This window comes from Strigops habroptila, chromosome 1 (genome assembly GCF_004027225.2).
Source record: "Strigops habroptila isolate Jane chromosome 1, bStrHab1.2.pri, whole genome shotgun sequence".
In the NCBI taxonomy this organism is placed as follows: domain Eukaryota; kingdom Metazoa; phylum Chordata; class Aves; order Psittaciformes; family Psittacidae; genus Strigops; species Strigops habroptila.
In genome coordinates, this window is record NC_044277.2 from 155,486,718 (window position 1) to 155,512,407 (window position 25,690).

At 41.6% G+C, this 25,690-nt stretch overlaps 1 protein-coding gene across 1 annotated transcript in view; it reads left to right on the forward strand.

The window, feature by feature from the left end:
- The first annotated feature begins 4,040 nt into the window (after window positions 1–4,040).
- Window positions 4,041–25,690, forward strand: part of ZNRF2 (zinc and ring finger 2) — a 60,176-nt gene continuing 38,526 nt past the window's right edge. Inside the window, exon 1 of the mRNA XM_030484400.1 lies at window positions 4,041–5,039. Coding sequence (XP_030340260.1) covers window positions 4,568–5,039 — 472 coding nt within the window. The 5' untranslated portion in view covers window positions 4,041–4,567. The remainder of the gene's footprint in view (window positions 5,040–25,690) is intronic.

Consider the following 25,690-nt stretch of genomic DNA (forward strand, 5'->3'; position numbering starts at 1 on the left):
CTGGAAGCTAAGCAGGGGCGGCCCCAGTTACTACTGGTGGGAGACCGCCCAGACTACCCTCTTGCTTCTGCCCTTTCCCGCTGGGTTTCTTTTTCCCTTTCCTCCTTGCCCTGGATTTCGTGGTCCTCCTTCGAAAGCCTCCTCGCGCCCGAGCTGGGAATTGTCCGCATGACTGACAAGAGGCGCAAGGCCGTCTCCCACCTCCTTTTTGTGCCACCAGGGGCGCGGTCGGCAGCGGCAGCACCTCTGGTGCAAGCCTGTGGGCTGGCAGATGCATCTTCCACAGCCTCGGGGCGGCTGGAGGCGAGGCCTTTGGGCCCATACGAGGTAGCGGGTGGGGAACAGGCTGGCTTCCTTCTGAGGAGCCAGGACAAGTCACCGGGCCTCAGCTGGCTGGAACGTGTGGTATCCTGGGGTGGCAAGGGCAGGAGCAGGCAGGCAGGCTGGCCATTCTGTGGTGGGTCACCCTCCATAGGCTCGCCTGCCACATGCGCTTTTTCTTTTGTCAGCCCGCTTCTTTTCTGGGGAGATGTTCTTGACAAACTTCTCCAATGTGAGTCCTTCCCACGGCCTGGGGTTCTTCACACTGATGGGCTTGGCCTTGGGTGGTGGCAGGTCCATCATGGATCCAGCTGACATTGGCTGCATTGGAGCCTTGTCAGTGTCTCTCCTTCTGTGAGAAGCTGCAAGAAGCTTCCCTGTAGAAGCCCCTAAAGCAGGGGGCAGGAGGGGAGATGGAAGGTGGTCTGTTTGCATATCTCACTGTTGACCAAAATTCAGACCCCTGTTCCATTTATCAGCAGTCATTTTCCAAAATGTGTGATATTATGAATTTACAGCTAATCTCTATGCTTAGGGCATGCCTGCCACCTAGTATTTTCAAGGAAACTGGTCAAGAAACAAGTTCATTATTTTCACTTGCTGATGGACAAGGTAGTGTAACCAGAACTGAAGTGGAGGTATTGCAGCTTGTAAGAAGGAGCAGCAAGTGTATTTGCCAGTCTAAACCATTTTTTTTCCACTATCCTGGACAAAGATCAAGAAGGTTATTTTGTGCTTATTTAAGTCTGAATAAGATTCCCTAGATGTGCATTTACAGGAGTAATAACAGCATTCATCCATATAGGCGTACAGGAGTAATTTTTTATAGAAGTACCTGCTTTCCACTGAGTCCTTGAGCTCTGTGGAAATATGGTCAGCAGCAAAACGTCCTAGTTTCTCTCTGCACCATTTCTCTTGTCACTGGTTATCTTCTATGCTGGGGAGGCAATTGAAATTTTTATGCAAACTACTTCTGGAGTGGATTAATGAACAAATGGGTGGAGGTTACAGTGCCAGGAACTTGCCTCTACAAGACTTAACAGCTCGTAGACAGTCATTTGTTAGAAGAAATGGTATCTTGAAAACCTAACTGTACTGTTGGCTATAGAAAGCAAATTTCCACAGGTAGAAAAATTTCAGCTGGACCATTTTTAGGAGGAACCAGGAAAGATGGAGGGAAGAAAGCTGGCTCAGAATCATGTCACATTGCTTTTCGGAAGATGTGGGTGTTTTTTGAGGGACATGTCCTGTTTAGAGTCACACATGATAATACGAAAGCTGCAAATATGTGCCCTATATGCAAAACAAAAACTGAAGCCCCCTTCCCCAAAGAAACACTGCACTGGGAACAGTGTTGTGTGTTGTTGTGACTTCTTTTCTGTGAGATATTCTGTTAAAGGTAATTTTCTGATTGTAAGACTGAGTAACTGTTTGGATGTCTTGAGGGCTTCCCCACCCCCGAACTTTATCATTTAATCCTAAATGTAATAAAGGGTTATTCAAAGTCAAATATAATCTGTATTTAATACCTGCTCAACTCTTAGATTCAGTGTAAAGAAATTACAGGAAGTACATTGTGTAGCAATGTACTATTTTCAAAAGGCTGTTTATTCTAGCAGCTGACAAGTTCCACTAGTACTCAGTAGTAGAAATTTTAAAAACTCCATAAAACTGAGCATGCTGCCCTCTAAACCTGATCTGATAGGGCTGAGCATGCCACAGGCATTCTGTGAGCAGCAGAAAGTATGAGTCATGTTTGCAACATCCTTTGCCCATGCAGATTCCTGGAATCCTGCAAGATAGGAATTCCTATGTTAACTTTCCCTTCTGTGAGAATATTAATAGGATCTCTATTTTCTACATATTCACTCATTTTCTATACTGTTAGTGTCTCTGAGAGATTTGGGTGAAGCTGGGCAAGGGTTTCACAAGTAGCCGTGGTAGAGCAGACAGCATATTCACACTGATTTTCTTTCTGTAGGAAACTGAACTAGAAAGTGCTCGTGCTTGATCTACGTTGGGGTATATGCCACTGGTAGCAGGGACTGCATCTTATAATTCACAAGTGGGGATGGCATAGCCTGGGACAGCAGATTATCAACCCCAGCTGTCTGCCCAGCACACAAAAGACCAAGCTGTTCATGAGACAGCTGTGGAATCACTGCCTCTTACTGAAACTGACAATAATTTACAGCAGCATCCTCTAAATGGGTTCAGATTCTTCACAGAGCGTCTCAGCTATCTGGAAAAGTGGTGTCAGAATGAAGAATTAGGGCTCGTCATCTCCTCTGCCATACCCAGCACCTCTTCTTGCAAATTGAACTGTGAGCTGCACTGATGCCAGAAAGCAAGCACATGCAGTTGTAAAATGGAGATGGTAAAAGGAGGGGGAAAGGGAGGCCTCTGCACCTCTTCATATATGTGGATGAGTATCAAAGAGGCCATACACGTACATGTTACAGTTGTACATTACATATATATAATACATATAATGTAGATGCAATAAATGATATGTACATGCAGTATGTATAGTACAAATGTTACATAATACTTCATATATTAAGGTTTTGATCTGTTTTATTGTATTCATTGTAAAATAGCTCAGGTACTATGCCATAGTGACACAGGCATGCAGGTAGTTGGAATCCCTACCTAGATGGTATGATGGGGAGTCCAAAAATGGTGTATAGCACTGCTTTATGGTGACATACGTTGCTTTACAGCAGATGACAACCCATACACAAAAGCAGTTTACCTCGGATGACCCACGGTAGGAACTGTGTTCATATAAACTCATGCTCATATAAACTGAGCAACCTGGTCTAGTGGAAGGTGTCCCTGCCCGTGGCAGGAGGCTGGCACTGGATGGGCTCTTTAAGGTCCCTTCCAACCCAAACCATTCTGTGCTAGTCAATCCCTGGGTAAAGCTCTCATCAATAATAATGGGAGTTTTTCTCTGAGAGTAAGGTCTACGGGATTCTCCCATATCGAACCTTAAGATGTAAGAGATTTTCATCCTTCTCGTCCAGCTTCTCCCCCACATACACAACGAGAACCGAGACTCGCAGCAAACCTGCCGAGCTAAAGCCCCCTACACGATAAAGCTCCCGGCGGGGGTGAGCAGCCCTTACGCCGGACCCAGCCAAGCCCAGCCTCGGGAAGCGGCATGTTGGGCTCTTCGCCCTCAGCCGGAGCGCGGCCCGCCCGAGGAGGAGTCCTGGCATCCGGGCGCTCTGCAGAAGCTACAACGGCAAGCCAGGCAGCGGCGCGGCAGGAGGGCACGGGCCGCCTCGGCGGGCAGCGCCCCGCTCTCGATCGCCCGGCCCTGCGCGCTCTGCTCGTTCACCTGGCGGGACCCGGCTCTGAGCCCGGCCCCGCGGGCCGCCGCCTCCCGCCCGCGGGCACCGCCAACGGCCGCCCTCAACGGCCGCCGCGCCCGCCCAGCCCGCCAACATCACCTTTCAACGCCTGCCGAGTCGGGGCGACCGCTCCGGCACCCCGCGGGCTTCCTTCCCCTCAGGCAGCCGACCCCTCACCCTCCGCCGCCGGCAGGTTCTCTCCTCGGCCCCGCGCTCCGGTACCCTCCCTCCGCTGGCAGCCCTAGCGGCGGTCTGGGCCCGCACCTTGCGTGAGGAACGGGGTGAGGCGGCGAGCCCGATCCCCTGCCGGGCTACGGGGGGTGGGCAGAAGAGGCGGCGGTCGCTGCTTCCGTAACCGTTGCCCGTCCCGCCCGCTGGTGCCGCCCCCAGTATGGCGACACGGTAGAGGAGCGGCTGCGGTGAGGTGACCGCCCCCTCCCGCCTCCCTCGGCACAGGCACGACGCGCCGCGGGCGAGCGAGCGGCCTCGGCGGCTCTGCTGCCGCCGGTGCCCCCCACAGGGCTCAGCGGCGGCGGAGGATGGCGGCAGCGGTCACGGCGGCGGCCGGCATAGCAGCAGCGGCGGGGCCGAGCGGCCGCGCGGAGGGAGCCAGCACCGTCCCGAGCAGCTCATGGTGGCGCCCCAGACCCGCGAGCAGCGGCCGCGCCGGGGCCGCCAGCTGAGCCGGATCCCGGCGGGCGGCTCTCCCCTCTCGACACCGACCCACCGAGCGACCCGTTCCCCTTCCCCGGCGCGCCCTCTCCCCCTTCCCCGGCGCGACTCGCGCCTCGGATCGCCCTTGCCGGGGCCGGACTTCCACCACCCCCGGGCACCGCGGGGAAGGCGGCGGCGAAGGGCACCGGGCAGCGCCAGGAGGCGGCGGGACCATGGGCGCAAAGCAGAGCAGCCCCACCGCCGCCAATGGCCGCACCCGGGCGTACTCGGGTGGGGATTTACCTTCCTCCACCAGCAGCAGCGGCGGCGGCGGCGCTAACGGGACCGGCGGGCGCTCGGCGGGCGCTGGCGGGCGGTACTCGCACCTGGCGGCGGCGCCTCATGCCGCTCCCGGCGGCGCGGCAGCGACAGCGGCGGCGGCAGTGGCGGGGGGTGCCGCCGCGGGGTCGGCCCCCCGAAGCAGGTCCTTAGGGGGGGCCACCGCCGCCGGGGCCCGGGCCGCACAGTCCTCCTTCAACATCCCCCACAGCAGCGGCCCCTACGGCTCGCAGGACTCGGTCAGCAGCACCCCGGAGGAGGGCGGCCGGGAGCGGCCCGCGGGGGGCGGCGGCGGCGGCTCCTCCGGCGGGCCCCGGCTGGTGATCGGCTCGCTGCCCGCTCACCTCTCGCCGCACCTGTTCGGAGGTAAGCGCCATCCCGGGAGGGGTTCGGTGCCCGCGGGGCTGGGGGCTCGGGCGGGCGTGGTGATGGTTGAGGGGGCTCCTTCCTACCCAGTGGGGTGGGTAATGAATCATCACTTTGGGGAGAGCGGCGGCTCTTCCAGGCTCGCCGGAGGGGGGCATGGTTTGGAGATGGGGTTTTCAGGGCAGTGTCTCCTATTGTTTGTAAAAAGAGCTCTGAAAGGGGGAGGTTGAAAATGAAACGAACCCCGCGGCAGTCCGGTCGGGACGGCGAAGAGGAAGCAGAGCCTCTCCGGCCGGCGACTTTAGACTCTAATAGCTGTAATCAGTGCCTGTGTAAATACTCTTGCCTACTACTTACATAATTAGAATTTAATTGGATCATGTGTCTCCGCCGTTTATTCTAAAATCTGACCAAACCCCTCTTTAGGTACTGATGTAACATGTGGCTGATGCTTGTTCCTCTTTGTAAGATCTCGGGTTCTCGGTTCTTAAAGTTGTTTAAGAAAAACAGAAGTTAAAGTAAGTCTCTTTGTTTCCCCCATGAGAGATGAGTACAGCCAGATAGTTGTCCGTGCCGTTGAAGTACAGGTTTGCAGTACCGGTATAGTCTTCAGGATGTGCTCTTGAGGCAGGAGAAACACTTGAGGCAGCTAAACTCTGAATTAACCAAGAAGCTGAGGCCCTTTAAGAGGCATAGTAGAAGTGGAGCAAATTGTCATATTTTTTTGTGTCCTATGTGATATTGAGATGAATAGGGCTGGGTAGAACTTGGTTTTACTGCCTGCGTTCTTTACCTTAAAGTTGAAAATGTGCCTGTAAGTTGCCATCTGCTTTCAAGGTTGCTGACTGCTTTCAGTACTGCTCGTTCATTGTTGTTCATATAAACCAAATGTTAAGGTGCAAGGTAACTTTTTAATGGATTCATTCTCTTGATAATTTAATATAACCTGTCTAAACACTAACGAACTTCCCCAAAAGCTCTCTTTTGGGTAAAAGGAAGCTTATGTAAAATGCCTATGTTTCTGTATCTTGTAGCATGCTGTGTATTCTTTTCTGTCATGAGTCCTGTTCTCAGCCAAAGCAAAGCTCTCCAGTCTGGCCTTCACAGGGTGCACAGGGGTTCTGTTCTCAGGGCCTGCCACCTGTATGTTGTTGGTGTGTTGACCTAAAGACAGCATAGCTATTACTTCCTAGATCTGAACCTCAGCACAGTGGTTGAACATTAACAGAAAGCTGTCAAAACCTTTTATTATAAAGGAATATTTGCCCTTAAGAAAACATAACTCTTCTCATAGTGCCAAGCTGCTCAGTAGGAGTGCTTTGTTGCAAGGTTGCTCATTATACCGTCAAGGTAGTTTGTGGGGGAAGAAGGTGCATGCCTTTCTCTTAGTAATGAACGGATGCCCTATCATGGAGTATTGTGCAGTTTGTGCTGAGCACAAGGGAATCATTAGAACATGTAGCCAGTTGTTGCTCAAAGGTAAAACTTCTTGTTTAAACGTTGTCTTGCAACCTGCCTGGCTGCCAGGAGGGGCTGGATTAAATGTAAATGCAGTCCTGAGGATCAATAACCTAGGAAACCGTTTATAAAGATGCCGGAAAGTTGCTTCAGAATAACTCTGAATTTGCTCGTACTTTCCTATGGCATGTAATAATCTACTGAGTGCTGTACTATACTATATTTTGTCTTTCGCAAATCTCTGAAATTGGCATATTAAAGAGGATAGAGGCTGAAATGATGGAAAGTTCTGAGTGCAGAAAAAACACTAGGAAGGGTACACTCTCTTCATCTACTGACAGATAAGGAATGCCGTATGTTAGGAATTTGAGTAGCAAGTTTGAAAATACACTATCCTTATGTAGTCACAAGATGGTAATGAATCTACTTGCTGCTTCTGTTCTAAAAATCTAAGTATTTCTTGCTTTCTTAGTATTTCTTAGTATTACTGCAACACCTCTGAAGAGGGCCTCACTTGAGACATTATTCTTTCTTTCAATTTAAATATTCTGTGATGTCATTGATACATTACTCCACATCGGATTGAATGTAGGCACTTGTCTACATTTGTGTTTTCTTTATTCCTTGCAATAACTAGATGCTCAGAACAAGTAGCCCCACTGGAGATTATCCATTAGTAGCATCAGCGTGGTGAAAAATAACTTGAAGCATTGTTTTTGTCCTGATGGTAACTTGCTCAGGCTTGTCTAGGTGTGGTATCTGGCATTTATCTTGTATATCATAAGCATGCTTGAAGTCCCCTCCCTTGTTTTGTAACTTGCAAATTAGCCAAATTGTTTCTTTTTATTGTGGAAACTATTGCAATGAATTTTGAGGATTAGCATAACAATTCGATGAAAATTAAAATATAAAAGAGCAAGAAGAACTTCCATAAGTTGAACTGAATCTCCAACTATTTCTGCGTTCAGGCAAACTACTTGGCTTCATCAGTCAGTGACACATGGGTGCTGCATTTGTTAAATGACTGTAATTAATTTGCTATTAGTGAATTACACTCTATTGTCACTTTTACTGAGCAGCTTTGCATGCCAAAGTAGTATATAAATATTAATTCTCCAATGTAACGTATCCATACTGTGCTTGTTAGTATGCCATTTGAACAAGAATATAAAATATATGTTAATGTATTGGAAAGCATGATCAGTTATTTTCTATGTTCCTTTAACAGGAACCATACTAACTTCCTGACTGTGAGGGTCTGATGTTCCGCAGGCTAGTGCACCTTTATGATCAACGTATAGTGGACTAAATACTGCAGTGTAACCTTATGTCTTATCTCAGGGAAAGCTCAATTCACTGAATTATTAGAACCAAAAAAGAAGTGTTTAACTTGCTGCAAGCATGCCTGGAATAGACTTAGAGCATTAAGCAGAACGAGACCAAAATTCCCTAAGATCTTATGGCACTCCCAGATGCAGAGGCCAAACCTGTGCGTGACATGATGCTCAGACGCTTTCTTGCAACGCAGCGCTGAGTTCCAGCTTCCTTTGAGGCAATTACACTGTTATCAGGAATTTGACCAGTAGCTTCCCTGTTCCTCGGTGAATGGGACTTCCCCTCTCTCCCAGCCCCAAAATAAATATTCTTACCTTCTGTTAAGAACAGCGTGTAGAAGAGTTAGCTTTGAGATCCACAGTTAGTTTTTCCATTGTATTGTTAGGCAATAAAGATTCCTGTGTAGACTGTCAGCACTGCAGCAAAGCTACAGCTATAGTTACACTATGGCTTGTTCTTCATAGGATCATAGAATAGTTTGGGTTGGAAGGGACCTTCAAAGGTCATCTAGTCCAACCCCCCTGCAGTGAGCAGGGAGGGACATCTTCAACTAGATCTGGTTGCCCAGAAACACATCCAGCCTGGCCTTGAATGTCTCCAGGGATGGCACATCCACCACCTCTCTGGGCAACCTGTGCCAGGATTTTATCACCCTCCTTGTAAAGAATTTCTTACGTCCAGCCTGAATCTCCAAATCTCATCTCTTTTAGTTTAAAACCATTACCCCTCGTCCTGTCACAACAGGCCCTGCTAAAAAGCCTTTCCCCATCTTTCTTACAGGCCCCTTTTAACTCCTGAAAGGCCACAATAAGGTCTCCCCAGAGCCTTCCCCAGGCTGAACAACCCCAACTCTCTCAGCTGTTCCTCATAGCAGAGATGCTCCATTCCTCTGATCATTTCTGTGGCCCTCCTCTGGACCCTCTCCAACAGGTCCATACAGGACTTTCTGTGCTGAGGACTGATATAATTATCCTTCTGCTCTTCGAATTTAAATCTTGTCTTGGGAGTGTTGTTGTAAGACAAGAATAAAGCCTTTAATATTTTTTTTTTTTTGTCTTTAAAAGTCTCTTAGGGAAGAATATGTAAAAATTCAGCTGAATATACCAGAAATGTTACATATTGAGTCTTCTGAATTTCCAGATCAGTTCTTCATGCACATTGAATGAGCTGGGACCATACAAGCATTATACAGAATCTCAGATTGTGTTATATATGGTCATACACAATTTTATAGACAGGTTTTTAAATATGTAGTGTTGTCAGATGTAACTGTTGACAGCTCTCAGGCCTCTGTCAAGACTTGGAATAATAATTTGGAGATTAAGTTCTGTCTGTTCAACTTTATTAGGAGAAGGAAGTTTGTTACATTCTTCTCAAGTCAAATAATGATAAGATTTTTTTATGAAGTACTTTACAGTGCAGGATTTATTGTCAGGTACTGAATGTACATAGCAGAGTACGGGTAGAACCTGATAGGTATGTTATAGTAGCATCTGTTTGTAGTACTAGCTTGTAGAAGTAATGAATGAATTCTTCATTCTATAAAGTTCATGAAAGCCTCAGGTTATAACTTTAACTTCTTGTTGGATTGTGGGAAGCAGATATCAGAAGAAGAATGACATGAAGTGTCAGAAAATAACTTTTTTAAACATGTCTCAAACTGCCTAGAAAGCTGCATCTTGTTTTGTTTTCCATTTGATCTGTTTAGATATATGGTATGTTTGAATATGTTCTTAAGGTTCTCTTCATCTTTCTCACACCTTTTTTGGGGAGTATGATTATCTTTTGGTCACTTCCTTGCCCTTCCCTCATAGTATCACACAAGTACTATTTCTTTGAGAAATTGTGAAGCTCTTAAACACTTCAAGACTTCAACACTGCCCCTGTTTTGCCAGCCAAAGGTGTAATTCTGAGGTCTTTGCCCCCTGACGTGGGATAAGTGTTGCGAAGTGTGCTTTGCAGTGAGGCTGTTGGGCTATCCTGTGTGCATGAACCATGTTAGAAGCAGTGAAACTTGCTGTTGCAGTTTTGGCCTTTATGCCTTGGCACCACTTGATGTATCTTTTCCTCCTGGCAGTTGGACTTTTTTTTTATATTTGAGGAAGGCCAGCAAACCTTTGATACAATAAATATTTCTCTAAATTACTTCCTAACCATTCGGAATGAGGAAAGAGTATAAGGCTTTAGTCTAATAAAAGCTATAATTCTTCCATACAAATTCTGCCTTTTCCTAGAGGTATGGACCCTCTCCAGCAGGTGAGGGTAACACTGCTATTTGCTGTGCATTTTCAGATAGTTTTGCTGTTGCAATTCGTAGGTCTTAAAAGGTGCAGAACAGTGAAAGCTAAGGTTCTCTCTGGTGTTTTGATTTGTTTCTGTTTGCTTGGCTGCACCAGTGAAACACAATCATATCCATGTTTGTCCACTTTGGAAAAATGAGAGCGATAACAATGAGAGGCTGGCTGAAGTCTGCTGATTGTAGGAAAAGGTTAAAATGGACACCAGTCTGAAAGCTGGTAGAAATACAGACAATGTCTATGCATACACGTAACTTCACAATAACTACAGACTGAGGGGGAGACAGATGTGTGCCTCTTTTTCTCTTCAGTTATATCAGTGAATTGATTCCAAAGTGAGAGAGGAACTACTTTTGCAGACTCTGAAGATACGTATTCCCATTCCAATAACCAAAATACAGACTGAAAAATTCAGTGTGCTAGGAAAAGCAGTCCAAGGACAAATCTATTGATAAGGAGTTTCTGAAGAGCTGTTCTGACAGATGGGTTTGAGGAATCCGATCCCTTTTCAGGGTTTCACTGTTCCTGTGTTTAGTGGGCTCTTCTATTGTGCCTGCATATGTACAGTGGGCAGCATAGAGTTCCCAGTTGGCAGCAAAGGTGTAAACTCTCCTAAGGAGGCGATAGGAAAGAACAGCAAAAAGTCCACTGCCCACCCGCTCCACCTCAGTCAGGTGAGTGCTTTTAGTCTCAAATGTTAAGTGTTTGGACGAAAACACTAAAAGAAGTGTTTGGATCTTCCGGTAGAGCTTGTGAAGCCCCTGAAGCCATGTTTCATTTCCTTCAGTTGGAGATAGGTCTCTGTGACGATGAGAGGCTTGGGTCACTGGAATAAGGACTGTGGTGAGTTATAGAGGATCTTTGAAGGGCTTCTTTTTCTTCTCCTCCTGGGTTAGGAGAAGCCAAATAATAAAAATGGCAGCACTGCTTTTAGGGGAAAAAAGTAAATAGTTAATGGCCTGAAGTAAAGGAAACAGCGTAATTGTAATGGCATATATAAATATTTCTTTTGGCTATCAAGAAAGCGATAATACCTGATTGAGCCTTTGCAGTGCCAGTTCAAATGAAGGCCTTCCTCTAATGTCTACTGAATACCTATCCAACCTTGTTATCCCAACAGTGTGCCTCTCCTCGTGTTCTCTCACATAATTGCAGATTAGTCTCCAACAACCACCCAAGTAATTTCTTTGTCTTACAAAGAAAACCTTTTGTCACTGCTAGAAATTCAAAACTATTTTTAAAACACGCTGCCTACCCATCTGTTTGGGTAAGTTCTCCTCTCCTGTTCTTGCCAGCTGCTCATGGAAAACTTCATCATGTAAATGTTCTTGATTTGCTGTCATAGCCTTGCTTGACATTTTTCAATTTTGAATAATGCTTCGAAGATATTTGGGTAGGTTTTCCCTGATATTTGCAGATGCACGAACTAAATCTATGTTATTTTCAAGATTTTTCTGCAGTGTCTGTACTGCTCATTAACAGTTTAGTTTCAGGGGAGACATATGGTCATTTCTAGAGATTGGGTTCATTTACTGTGGTAATGGAACATGTTGTTCTTGCAGATGTTCAACCCGTGAAAAGGAATAGTGAGAAACCTTTGAGTGCTCTGAGTGCTGTATTTTGGAATGTCTTTAAAGACATGTATCTTATCAGTCATAAAAAACCAATTTGTATAAAACCCACAATTACCTGAATAAAACCAGAAGAGCATTTCTTCGGTACCCAGGAAGGTGTTTTTGCTGTCTAATCTTTGGTTAGACATTTCCTAAACAAACACCTATGTTCTCAAGGCCACCTTTCGTTTGTACATGATCATCATGACTTTCATGAGGATTCCTCGGTGTGCATCCAGAGCTCTTTGACGTCTGTTGTTTGTTAGGCTTCTAATTTCTGACACTTGCAAAAATGGGAGTGTAAGCCATAGAAAGAATGAGGCTGGTTCTCACTTTCGCTCAGGACATGCTTCTGTTTTCTGCATGGAAATTGCATACCATTGACCAGAGAGATCAGGAAGCATGCAGGAAAATCTTGTAGGGCTCAGGATGTCTGCCTGCCTGCCAAACAGAATATTAGATCTTGTGTGGGATTTGACTCCGTTACTTTTAGTCAACTTTAGGAGCTGATCTACCTGGGTGTTTTCTTCTTCCTTGTCTGCTCTGTCTAAAAATCAGACCACCACAGCCTGTGAATAGTCCCCAAAGGGTGGGTGTGCTGCATACCATTGTGGATATTTTTAGTAGATTCTGTTTGCGGACTGACTTAGTGTGCTATAAATACAGAGTTCTCATCTAGCATGCACTTTGCATGTCTTCTAGTGACTTATAATGAATTCATGTAAGAGTAATGGCAAGAAAAAATGAGCTGTTACAATTTATTTGGCTCTCCATATGAAGTGTCATTTATACAAAGCAATTATTTATCAACATTTCAACTGTAAATGGCTTTAAAACTAGTGGTGTTCCAAAACACTTCCTAATCGAGCTACCATAATTAGTCCCTATGTCAGATTGATTTATACTGTAATTTCGATATGTTTTTAAAAATTGGAGGTGGAGTTTTTAGATATGAGAGGTTAGTTGAGCATCTGGAGTAATATAAATACTAGTAAATTACAGTATGTCAATACTAGCACTTTGTCTGAACATACATAAAGGGTATTCGGGTATTCTGTGGGTAAAAATGAAACTTTAGTTATGATTCTCCTGGAATTTTTTTCATAAAATATAGTGTATATACATTTGCTTGAGTTGAAATGGAGTTAAAGGCACTTACCATGTGTTTTTTTTAAATTACCAGAACTCAATGCAAAAAGGAGAGGGACCCTTTCTTCAATGTCTTATTAAAATACAGGTGTATCTGTCTTGGATTATTGAATTTGACACAGAACTGAAGGATGGGTTCCTGCTGAACTGCATTGAGCACAACCTAAATGCAGTTCTTCTGTACTGCTATAATAAAACCTATCATAGTGTACACTAACAGATGTGTCCTTCATGAAAGAAATTTAAAAGTCGTTAAGTTTTCCATGTGCAGCAAAAGACAGGTCTCCTTAGAGGTGCTTTCTGCAGATTGTCTGACCACACAGATGGTATTTTGAGAATCTTAAAAAAATTTCTTTTATAATGAAATCTGGAGCAATCTGGTGATAGTATTTCAGAAATCTTACAAAATAAACTGTCTCCTTGCCAAGAATCCTAGGTAGTTCCCTGAAAATTATGTCGCTTTTGAATCCTGACTTCTGCAGCTGTCAGGAGTTTTACTTCTTATGAGCTGAAAAACATCAATCCTCTCTGATTCTTGAGCACAAGTATGGATTGAAGTTCCAGTATCAGGAAGAAATCTTGCCTGTCTTGCAAAAATGTTGTGACCCTACCAAATAGAGCAGAGCATCATCAGTTAAGCAAATTTTAGAGAGACAGTGGTGGATGATCTCTAGAATACAAAGAACAGTGACAGTAGTAAAATGCAGTTCTCTGTGGTCATTTAACTGTTTTCACCATGAGGCAGGCCCCTTTCTTCTCATTGTCTTTGCTGCATTAGCAAGGATGACTGGAGTAGCCTAAAGCAAGGATGACTGAAGTAGCCTAAGATGCCAGACTTGAGGATTTGCTGTCTATTTTGTTCGGTGTTTTGCGATCCTTTGGGAAGAATGAGTTTAAAATCACACATCTGCATTCTGAATATTGGAAAGCATATTATGCTTGTGCAGTGAGTGACTCACAGCTGCTATAGTCTCTTAAACTGGATAAGCATGATTCCTCTTCAGAGGTGATTTTGATGAAGTGTCCTGAAGGGTAGTATTACTGAGTTCAGGTGTGAAGTGCCCAAATACAGGGTTAGCTAGGCAAATTTCTTCTAGAGCTTTTTAAGTTTTCAGTGTTGTGATTTTGCAGCCATAATGGCCAGTTAGGTTTGGTTTGAGTGGCTTGGTTTGTTTCTCCTCTTATCCATGGGTATGGTGTGTATGGTTGTAAGAGGTAGTCAGATCAGTGCATAGATACTTATTTACTGGGAGTAGTTCTAAATATATGATGAGTAGATTCTTTGTCTGAGTTTAAAATAAAACAAAAAAGACCCAACATTTTGCTGAAACTTTATTATTCTATTAAGAAATCACAACTCCAAAATAATAAAATATAACTGTAAAACTACTTCCATATTTTTGAAGTGCTGTGTAAAGAAATTAAATACCTGCTCCGCATGTGCAGTAAAGCCATAAGGCTGTTGCTGGCTGAAGAGAAATGGTCTTCTAGAACAGCATGAAATGAATGAAAACAGCATGAAATTCACATATATAAAAGGGCTGCATGCTATCAAAGAAACACCCTTTAAATATCTAATTCAGCTGTCCTAACATTTAGATACTAGATGACTAACGTTTTTAGATACTAGATGACAAGTGTACAGGCATTGCCTCACTTTTGAAGGACTGGATTATATTACTCTTCAATTAGCTTTAATTGTGTGTTTGCTAAAGCTCAGCCTTGGATTAGTTTATATCCAAATGCCTCATATCCATGAAGTTGTGTGGTTTGTGAGTGATAACATTTTCAAAGACAGATAATACTGGGTGGCTTCGTAACCATGGATGTGAAAAACTAAAGTGTTTAAAATGCTTTTGAAGTAAAATACAATACTGAAATAGCTTTCAGTTTGGAGAAAATACAGATTTCATTGCCAGCGTAATAAGCCCTGTGCTAAAATAAACTTTGGTTTTCGCACTCTTGATAAGACCAAGATCCAGTGAAAGCATAAAACTAGGGAGTGGAGGAAATGTTCCTTGGAAATGTGGGACTAGTTCTTCTGCAAACAAACAAATAAGAAGGCTAATGCAAATGGTGTAGTTTATGTTGTGCAAGTGTAGGGAATGACGTATTCAGCCCAGGTTATTCTCCTTTGTGTCTCTGCTGTGCCTCTCCAGTTGTAAAGACAACAGTTGTGTTCAGCTGGTGAAGTCAAAAGGAAATGATGAACACCTGGGTCGGGGCAGTCCAAGGACAAGCACAGGCTGGGTGGAGAATGGATTAAGAGCATCCCTGAGGAGAAGGACTTGGGGGTGTTGGTTGACAGAAAGCTCAGCATTAGCCGTCAGTGCGCACTTGCAGCCCAGAAACCACCCATGTACTGGGCTGCATCACCAGCAGGTTGAGGGAGGGGATTCTTTCCCCCTACTCTGCTCTCATGAGACCCCATCTGAAGTACTGTGTCCAGCTCTGGGACCCCCGACGCAAGAGGGATGTGGACCTGCCTGAGTGAGTCCAGACGAGGGCCACGGAGATGCTGCGAGGGCTGGAACAGCTCTGCTATGCAGACAGGCTGAGAGAGCTGGGCTTGTTCAGCCTGGAGAAGAGAAGACTCTGGGGATACCTTAGAGCAGCTGAAAGTGCCTAAAGGGAGCCTACAAGAAATCTCGAAAGGGACTTCTTACAAGGCCATGCAGTGACGGGACAAGGGGGAATGGTTTTAAACTGAAAGAGGGATGTAAGGAAGAAATTCTTCACTGTAAGGGTGCCGAGGCACTAGAACAGGTGGGCCAGAGAGGTTGCAGATGCCCCATCCCTGGCAGTGCTCAAAACCAGGCTGGACAAGGCTTTGAGCAACCTTGTCTAGTGAAAGGTGTCCCTGCCTATGGCAGGAGGCTGGAACTAGATGATCTTAAAGGTCCCTTCCAACCTAAACCATTCTATGATTTGGAGCTGGAAGGCAGGAGCTCCTTCTAAGGGGCTGGGTGGGTATATATGACTTCCTTCTACAGATGTGCAGGTAAACCAACCTTTTAAATTTAATGAATGATTTTACGTTTTGCTTTAAAACTTTATTCAGAAGAAATGCTCTGAGGTCATGGAGTGGCTATCAAAAGCATTCTAGTTTATAAGTTCTGGCAGCTATTGATTGTCTTTTAGGGATTGGCTAGCTGTAATCTTTAATCAAGGTATTTTTGGCCACTGGCTAAATATTTTTAAAAAACCTGTTAAATATTTGGCCTTTTACATTTTACTTATTAAGAGCAAAAACTTTCCAGGATCTCTGCTTTTGCTTTTAGTAGTGCTAGAAAAGTCAGAAGGAATTAATTTTTGTAAGTTCTTTCAGCTCTTGGAAAAAAATTATACTCTGAACAGTCTTTATCTGCAAAATAGTTGCCTATGTGTGGCTGTTGCATGATTTTTAATAGTGAATCAATAGTACTGACCTCCATTTTTGCTGAATTTTAATTTACTGATGAAATTACTGGCATACAGATTTTGTATTTTGTCCTGGTATTTTATTGATGAAAAACATGTACTTAGCAGCAAAGCCAGAAGTAGCCAAAAGCATCCAAAAATGAAGTGTATCCCAGTTGAAGTGGTTCTTATATTTTGCTGTCCACAGTTGTGCCTTCCATCTCTGCCATTCCACCAATTTGTTTGTTAGTTAACTAATGAAAATGGCAGGTGTAGTGTGGTAGTGAATGAGGGTGTAGCATGGTATTGAATGTTGTTGGCTTTTTGAGTGTGAAAAGCTATACAACCATGTTGTTGGTTTGATGGGGTGTCTGGATTGCTTACTGTGCTGAGGAACAGGGTGCTGGGGTAATATAGCTATACTGACTTTTGATAATGGAAATTACTCTAGTTACAGCTCTGATATTGAGAATGGGAGACCTGAAGGTGTTGTGGTCTATATGAGATGCCATCAGTTCAGGTATTATTCTGATTTTCGCCTTGCTTTGTTCAACAAACATCTTAGCTTGCAGGTTAAGTGTGCAAAAATGATGCATAATTTGTCAACATGAGGAATGCTTGGCAATAGTCAAATGTCTTTACTTTTATTTAGCTGTAATAATTGTAAAATGTTCTGCATTTTACAAAGTGCTGCAAAATACTGATTATAAGATGCGCCTCTAGGGACTCTTAATTCCTTTTCCCATCATGGATTTGGACTATTTCTGGGCTGTTTAACAGCTGCCTCCCATGACAGCCTATTCTTAATTGTAAAACTTTGTTAGCTGTAGCATGCAAGCATTCTTTGAAATATGTTTAAAAAAAAATGATTGTATTCAACATGTGGCTGGCCTGACACTATTCACAAAGATGTAGAGTTAAAATGAGTGAAAAATAAGCACCCCAGGAAATGTTAACTTGAAAGGAAATCCTTGGAAAGGGTGCCAAATTTGTAAGCCAGAGAGAGGAGGGGGGAAAAGACTGTAGGGAATGGTGGCATTTGTTACGTTACTCTTAGAGGGAATCGGGATTCATGGATATGTGTGCTGATACAGTGGTTTTCCAAGCTTTTAAACTGTGATTCTGTGACACACTCAAGCTGTGTTTGTATAGATTATTGGGAGCCTCTCCTTTTTTCCTTCTGCCCTCTTGCTGTTTTCAGCATGTATGAGTTATCTTGCTCACAACACCTGTATTAGTAACTGAAGTGCTATTGGAAACAAAAATATCTGCAGAAATCTGATTCACCTGGATCTTAAAAAAATTTTTTTTTTTTTTTTTAAGTGTCTTAGTTTAGGACTTTTTTCTTTTTTTCCTAGGAGGATGTAATTTTGGGTATTATATTTAATTTGGATTTTAGCTTAGTTATCCCAATTTTAGCTAGCAATAGTTACATCTCTACTGTTAATGGAGGAGTAACACTGAAGAGAAACACAGTGAAATAGATAATTAGCTCTATATCAAAGAGAATAGAGGCCATTTTGATTAAATTCTTTATCTTAGGGTATCTATTTTTAGGTATTTCCTTGTCTCCAGTTTTTCTAACTTACATTTCCCCGAACTTGAAAATTGTGATGTAATTTTTTCTTTTCCTTAGCAGTATTTTGAAGTGCAGACAAGTGAAAACTGATTTAACTTGCTTCCTCAAAGATCTAACTGGGTAAATGTGCTGTACATATAGCATTAAAGCATGCAACTTAAATGTTAGTATTAAATTCTAATCCTATCAGTGTTCTGTTTACGCCTTACAGATTTGTAAATTTACAAAATTACACACATTTCATTCAATTTCAGATGTGAAATTTCATATATAAATAGGAAAGGAAGAAAAGCTTCACATCAGTACCGTGTTTTTCTTGCATTTATTTCCGCTACTGTAGTTTCTCTCTAACATATTGTGCTCCTTCAGGCGTGATGATAAATGTAGTGGGTACAACAGTTTTAAGCTACTGGTACAGCTGCAACACTATGAGGATAGCTTTACTCTAATCAGTGAGTTGCGTGTGCAGAACTTTTGGTATACTCACAGATCTGCTTTGAAAAGCATAATCCTATTTGTCAGGAATTGTCATATATTACTGGCGAGGATTCCTTCCTCTGCTGAAGGAAAGGAGCTCTTTCTGTAATCTCAGTATTCGTATCTTTAAACTGTTAGATTCATAGCCCTCTGCAGAAACTCTTAAACTGAAGGCTAATTTTAACGGTGCTTTCCTAACCCTGGAAGTCAGTGAATGGTACGACAGTTGAACCCTATAACCGAGGATTAGGAATATCGCCACAAGTACTTGTTCATAGAGGGGTAAGTATAGAGAAAAGATGCTTTGTCAGCTATTACAGTCAGTTATTGTTGTATGCAATACTTAAACATTGCGTTTTCCTTTCTCACACGATGTGTTGGAAAACAACTGTTAATCTATTTACTTATGTATCTGTTTATTATTTCTTAATGGAAATACATCTATTTCCTTGGGTATTTTATATTGACAACTAATTTTATTTGACAACTTTACTATTGGAAAACTTCCTAATAAGCAAATTACTGTTTCACAACTGATTCCCAATTTTGAATGCAGAAATTTGCAATTGATTCAAAAGGACTCTTTTTTTCTTTTTAAATTGTACTTGACTCTTTATAGCTATTAGATACAATTTCAGCAATGTATGTAGCTTGAAATGTAACTGAAAGGGCATTTATTGCACTGTTAATGGTTTAGCATCTCTCAGTTTTTATATCCACTTACTTTGGATCAGGCTTGTAGAGAGCTCTAGTGTACTAGATGAATATGACAATAAAGGACCAGGGTTGTATTGAAGCAGACAATATTTAACAATAAAGTAACTGCCTTAGAAAACTTACGGCGCTGTTTCTGCTGACCCAGATTCAGGAGGATAGATTGATAACAGAATTCCTTAAAAACAGACTTACATTTGTTTTGTATTACTATTTCTGTAAGCTAGTAATCTGGAAGCTGCTTCTTCCTGTATAAACAAGAAAGCCAGCTGCAATTATTGTCTAATACTCAAAGCATTTGATTGGGCTGTGAAAAACCTTTCCATAACACAGATAGAAGTACGATTGTGACAGTGTATGCAAATTGGCACTAGTGCTGTATAAATAGAGAGGGTTTTCAGTTAGGTGGTGTTTTGTTCTTTTGATTTTGGGGTTTTTTGTTTGTTTGTTTGGTTTGGTTTTTTTTTTACACTTGCATATACCTCATCATCTTTACACAAACTGAAATTAGTATCTTTGTGTCTTTAAGCTATGAATCTTGCCTGAAGACCAAGAGTAAGAACTATTAAAAGGGCTTGAATCTGGCCTGGCTGCAGAAGACAAACAATGTATTAATATATCTATTTGTGTCATTGCTGTGATACTTGGCTAACTGCACTTAATAACAGGATTAATAATCAAGGGTGAATTGTTCAGGGTTTAATACACACTCTTTAGAAGCCAAAAAGAGAACTCCAAGCCCCAGGCGAGACCCTGCCAGGGCAGGGACCTCTTCAGCACCCGCACCCTGGACAGCTCAAGCGAAGCCTCTTCCAGGCGGCTGCTCCTGCCAGGTGCTTCTGGAATGAGGTGCGCTGGGTTCTTATCCAGGAGATGAAACAAGGTACCTTTCAAGAACAGTACGTTTCATGCTGGTCCAAAGCTTTCTGGTTGGGCTACTGAATTATGTTGAAAAGATCAAGAGTTTGTGATAGACTCTCATTTGCCCCTATTCCCTGTGGTACAGAAAGCAGCTTTGACAGCCTTGAGTAGACCACATAGACTCCCTCGGAAGGCTTTTTGTAGCTCCTTCTAAGTCTGACTCATATACCTACAGTTCCTATGTGTTCTTTTCAATTTTTAATCTTGACTTTCAGAAATTGTCTTCATCTATTCACTTTTATTTTGTTTATTTCTATCCTAGAAAATAGGTTCTTTTTTTGTGTCACAGCTTTCCCAAACATTGGTAAGCTAGCTTCCTTGTTCTTAGTTTCATCTCTGCTCTTTATTTTTCCCTTGGTTTAAGGACTTTCTGGAGCTAGCTCTCATTTTCTATTAAAAATCTTAGTCTTGTAGTTTCAAGTGGACTTCCCTGCTTGGTTCCTTCCAGTAAGTGGAAGTAGAAGAATTAAAAGCAGATTATACAGATCCTTTCTGTTATCACACTGTCTGTTCAGTTTTCTTTGACACTAGGTCACACCACTTTTTAAAATTAGAGGATGAAAATGTTTGACCTTAAATACCTAAAAACCTGGAGAAACTTCTGTTATGTTTTGAGTTAGTATTAGAAAGATGGCTTGAGCAGTAGGAGGCTCACTGCAAGATTAACCTTTAGACATAATATTATTTTTTTCTTGACAAGAGGTTAAAATCTAGAAGATGGTATTCTGAAAGATTTACTTTTGAAAAGGGGTAGTTTTGCATCCAGTAATGCTGAGGTAACAAGATAAGGTCCATCTTTTCTGTGGAGGAAAAAGAACAAAACAAGTAAATAATTAATTTCACTTGACGGCTTTCAAAGCCAAGATGGAAAACACACTAATACTTTGATTTAAGTGTGAAAACACAGGATTTGTAAATACTTCAGTGACCTTTTTCCTTTCTTTTTATGACCCTGCTGCAGAGCGCTATGTGGTCTGAATATTTTTTTCCTATTGTTAAGTGCAGTTTATTTAAGATACTATGTGCTTTTTTTTCCTACATGCTGTTAGCTTTTAGAAATGTCTTGCAGGATTTTCCTAAATAAATATTATTTTCTTTTTATCTTGAACACCTTTTGGTATACTACCATACCATTACACTAGCAACGTAAGAACATGGGCAGCTTTATTCAGTTTGCTACTCCCTCCTAGAAGAAATAAAGTGAATTTCAGGTGGAAAAGAAAAAAACCCCTGGTTTTGTTATTTCAATTGTTGGAGTACACGCATTTCAACTTCTAAAAGAAAATTGGAAATAACATCATTAAACAACATTACTATTAGAGTTTCCTCAATGTCGTGGAAAAGCTGTGTTTCCAAATCCATCGTCCCTAACTTATGGGTAACTTTGCTTTGTTTAGGTTGGACCTTTGCTTTGTTTAGGTTGGACCTCTGCCTTAGGATGGGTTGCAGTCCACTTTTTTTTTTCTTTTTTTTTATACCTTCCCCTTGAACTTGCTTCATTGCAGAGATGATATATAGCATGATTTTATTTAGAAGGCTTTTATTGAAGTCACATTCTAGAAGTTATTTCTCTGGTATTCTGATTTCTTAGGTTTGGTATAAGAATGGTTTGGTCCCTCAGTAGTTACAGAAACATACGGAGATTGGGAAGTGAACAAAATACGATTCATTTTTGCTTGGATAGGGGGACACAGTTGGGGGTGGAACCCACCAGGTACATTTATATTTAAATAAATTTAAAACCTACTTTAACAGATCAGCCAGTGGAAGACAAAAGCTAGTAGTTTAGTAAGAGGCGAGGTTTTTGTTGTTGCCTCACTTCCAATTTCCTCTGTAAAACTTTCCCTGAGGCAATAAGAATTGATAATAAAAGTTGTCATAACTGGTACTTTAGAAGATGTTCCTGTGTCTTTTATAAATTTCTCGTGTACAAGCTGTGTATCTATTAAAAAAAAAAAAAAAAATAAAAGGAAAAAGCTTTGTAGCTGTCCCTATTAGTACATTTGCTTTGTAGCTGTCCCTAGTAATACATTTGAGATTAGGATTTTTGTCTAAATTTGTTTTAAAGACTCAGATTTGTGTATACTTGTTCTTCCTGGAATATTAATCGATTAGAAGACCGTATTTGTCCTTTTTTAGTAGTTTGAATATATTCCTGAAGGTTTGCTGTTTTATTTTGCTCTATGGTACTACCCTCAGCTTTGTGAGATACCAGGCTAGGTCAAGAGCAACAATAACATACTGCAGGATTTATAATCCCACCTATGCTGTATGTCAAGTAACATGCTGAATTGACATAAATGCATCTGAAACATTTGATTTATTTTTTTAAGAGCCTAAATGAACTTTTCTTCCCCTTGAAGCTGTCGCTATATAGTTCTAGAGTAACTGACAGGATTAGTCTGTCTCAAGATTTAGTGCGTCTTTTGAATTTTGTTGCAGGTAGAAACCTGATGAATAAGTTGAAATTTTCATTTTTCGTTCTGGAAGTTATTATGTAGGTGTTAAGTGCTGTGAACTCCCTTCCTTAACTAAGAGCTTAATTTTCAGTGTTTTTTGAATGTCTCTGGTGTCAATAAAAATTGTCCTACCTCCAGAGTAGTGAAGAAGGGCAATTTTCATGTTGACCTAAAAATATATTCTCATGTGTAAAATATTTATATTCCCCTGCATATGACATAACCTTTCCAACTGCATCTGTTTTGGTTTGGTTGGTTTTGTTTGCTTTGTTGTTTTGGGGTTTTTTTATGGGTTTTTTTTTGTTTTGTTTTGTTTTGGTTGGTTGGTTTTTGGTTTTTTTTTTTTTGTTTGTTTTTTACTCTTAGACCATCTTCTGGACAATTTTGATACAGTTTTAGGTACAGATTGGTTTTACACCAAGAACAGAATTTCAGTCTCTTCTACCATGTTGTGTGGAAATCACCAGACAAACAGCATGTCAGGCTGTGGTCTTCTGATGTTGTTCAGCATTTACTCACTCATTTTTCAACCTAGAGCTGGAATATGTCTCTGAAAGATTAGGCAGCTGTTAGTCTTCTGTAGCCTATCTACTACTCTGTGGAGGAACTGTTGTTGTAGATTATAGGATTAATAGAACAAATGGTACAATGTCTACACCATTCTGGAAAGCGAAGACATAAGTTTAGATGTTTAAACGGCATTCTTGCTGCACAAAGCCAGGAATTGTATTGAGTATTGCTTCTTCTCAAGGAAAAAACAATAAAAGTACATTTCTCTTCTTGGCACATCTCCCAGTTTACTGATTTCTGATGTGATACAACTGCTGTAAAGGGCAGGTATGGCAAGATCTCCACTAGAAAGAGGAAGTGTATTTTGTGATGACCAACAAGAATGTCAGGCTTCCTTTGAGAGCTTTTTTTAGGAGTTTCTGAAAATGGTAGCTAAATGCAAATTTTCTTTTTTTTTTTTTTTTTAAGTTACTTGGTGAAACAAAGCCTGGAGGCAGAAGTTGTCCTTTACATGCCTGTGGCTTACTTCTCAGTAGTCTTTAACACTGATACAGTTTACTATAGAAGAACTTGAATAAGTCTGTCGTTTCACCAGAGCTGATGACACATACCTGGCTTAATCTCACTACTTTGTTGGTGACCATGCTGTGGAATTTCCCACTGGGAAAACTCAGAGTCCTGCTTGCTTGGGCTGGTCCCCACCAGGTGACACACAGGCAGGAAGAGACAGCAAGAGCAATGGAGTTAGCACTGCTAGGAGACAGAAGGAAGGTGAAGGGATGAACACCTAAATAAGCTGAGAGGAGTGCAGGCTCAAACTCCGTCATTCTTTATGCTGCCCTCAAGAACTATTGTAGAGAGCTTTCTTCCTTCAAAACCAGATAATTTTTTTGTTGTTATTCTTTTGAGCATTTTATTATTTATATTTCAACTGCTTGGTCAGTTGTGTTTGCGATCTGGAGTAAAGTCTTGCTAACTCATTAGGTAAGGCTTCAGTTAATGAAAACAAGATCTTTCTCTTCTAAGCCTAGATGTTTAAAATGGGTAACTAATCAATTTCCTCAACAATTTAACTGATAGACCAATGCAGCAGTTGTGAACAGTAAAAAATAGATAATGCTACTGAGCAGTTTCTACAAAGGTCACTTAAAATGTGAGTGAAACACAAAATATTTCTTAACAGTTTGTTCGAACAGTGGCAGTTTAACCATGAAAAAGCAAGAATTACATTGCTGACTTAGTTGCTGTGGCAGGAATGATGTGGCATGTCATCTGAAAGTTTGGCTTGTTTGTGATTTATGGATGTTCTATTAGAGTTTGCAGAATATGATATGTGTGCTCCGTGCTCTCTTAATAGAGGCAAAAGACCGTAAATACAGATGAAACTGTCGTGATTGATATGTTTAAAACAGTAAGTCAATAACTTGATTTTCTTCAGCTTTTACTGACAGTAGTTAAGAAAACTTGGTTGGGAGGTTCTTTCTTTATGAGTTCAGTTCTGTCTTTCTCTTAACCAATTGATATATCATCTTTCCTATTCCTCTTATTAGGCATTTTGCATGCTTGCTTCAATATGGTAACTCCCCAAATGTGATTAAAAGATGCTGTCTTAGAAACTTTTGCAAAATTAGTCATTATAGTGCATAAAGGTGTACTTAAGAACTTAAGAAACTGCTCTCAGTTTTTATAGAAATTTATACGTATTTAATGTTAAACACTTAAATATGTTAATACTGAAAGATTTAATGATCTTACTTCAGTGTGCACCTTTCTGAAGTGGTGTTTTGTAACCCTTTGCCCCATTTCTGCAACAGTCCATACACTAAGGTAAATATTTTTCAAATTGGAAGAATAGAGGGGTCAGTGCACAGTGAACTTCTCTTAACTGAATTTTGCATTTGAAAATGAAAGGCTGCTTTATGATAAGCAGAGATGTCAGTACTTTTACAATGTTAATCCTTAAACAAAATTCCTTTATTCTGAGGATGAATGATGCTTTTCAGCCTGGATTTTTCTGCTAAGCTCAGGCCTTAGTCATAACTCATACCTTTACTTGGGGAGGGAGGAAAGAAAAAGAAAACCCAACAAAAAACCAACAAACCAAAACAAAACCAACAAACCCAAACAAACATACTTACTCTGCTCTCACCAGTTTCAAGTGAATGAAAGTACATTAGTCCGTAGGTTGGATGTTTCCCTGCAGAATTAAGAAATTGGTGCCCTCTGTGGAGGACTGCTATTTTGAGAGCTAAAGAGAGAAAATATATATATATATGTATAGTATAATAATGCAGGAAAGCCTGCAGTTGTGCTGAGGTGATAAAAAGTTTTGTATGTGTGACTACAAAATGAGATGAAAAGCACAAGAAAACAAGTATGCTTTGACACATTTGTCCTTGACTTCCTTGAAACTGTACTTTCAATAGGTATCATTTTTCTGTTATACTGAATGATAAATGTAATTATAACTACTTTTGATATCTAACAATGTTACTGTTAAAATGAAACATTATTATGTTTAGAATTAATATTTAAAGTCCTGGGAACATCCTACATGATAATTTAACTTTTTATTTACATATATTCTTCCCAGTTGTAATCTTTAATATTTTGTACTCTGACTTTTTTGTCATTGATTGGTTTTCCCCTTTTTTCTTTGTCACTGCTACCTCTATTTCTGCAGGAACAAGTAGGTTATTGGTAAGTATTTCAACTAAATCAGACTTTACAAAGTTTTGCC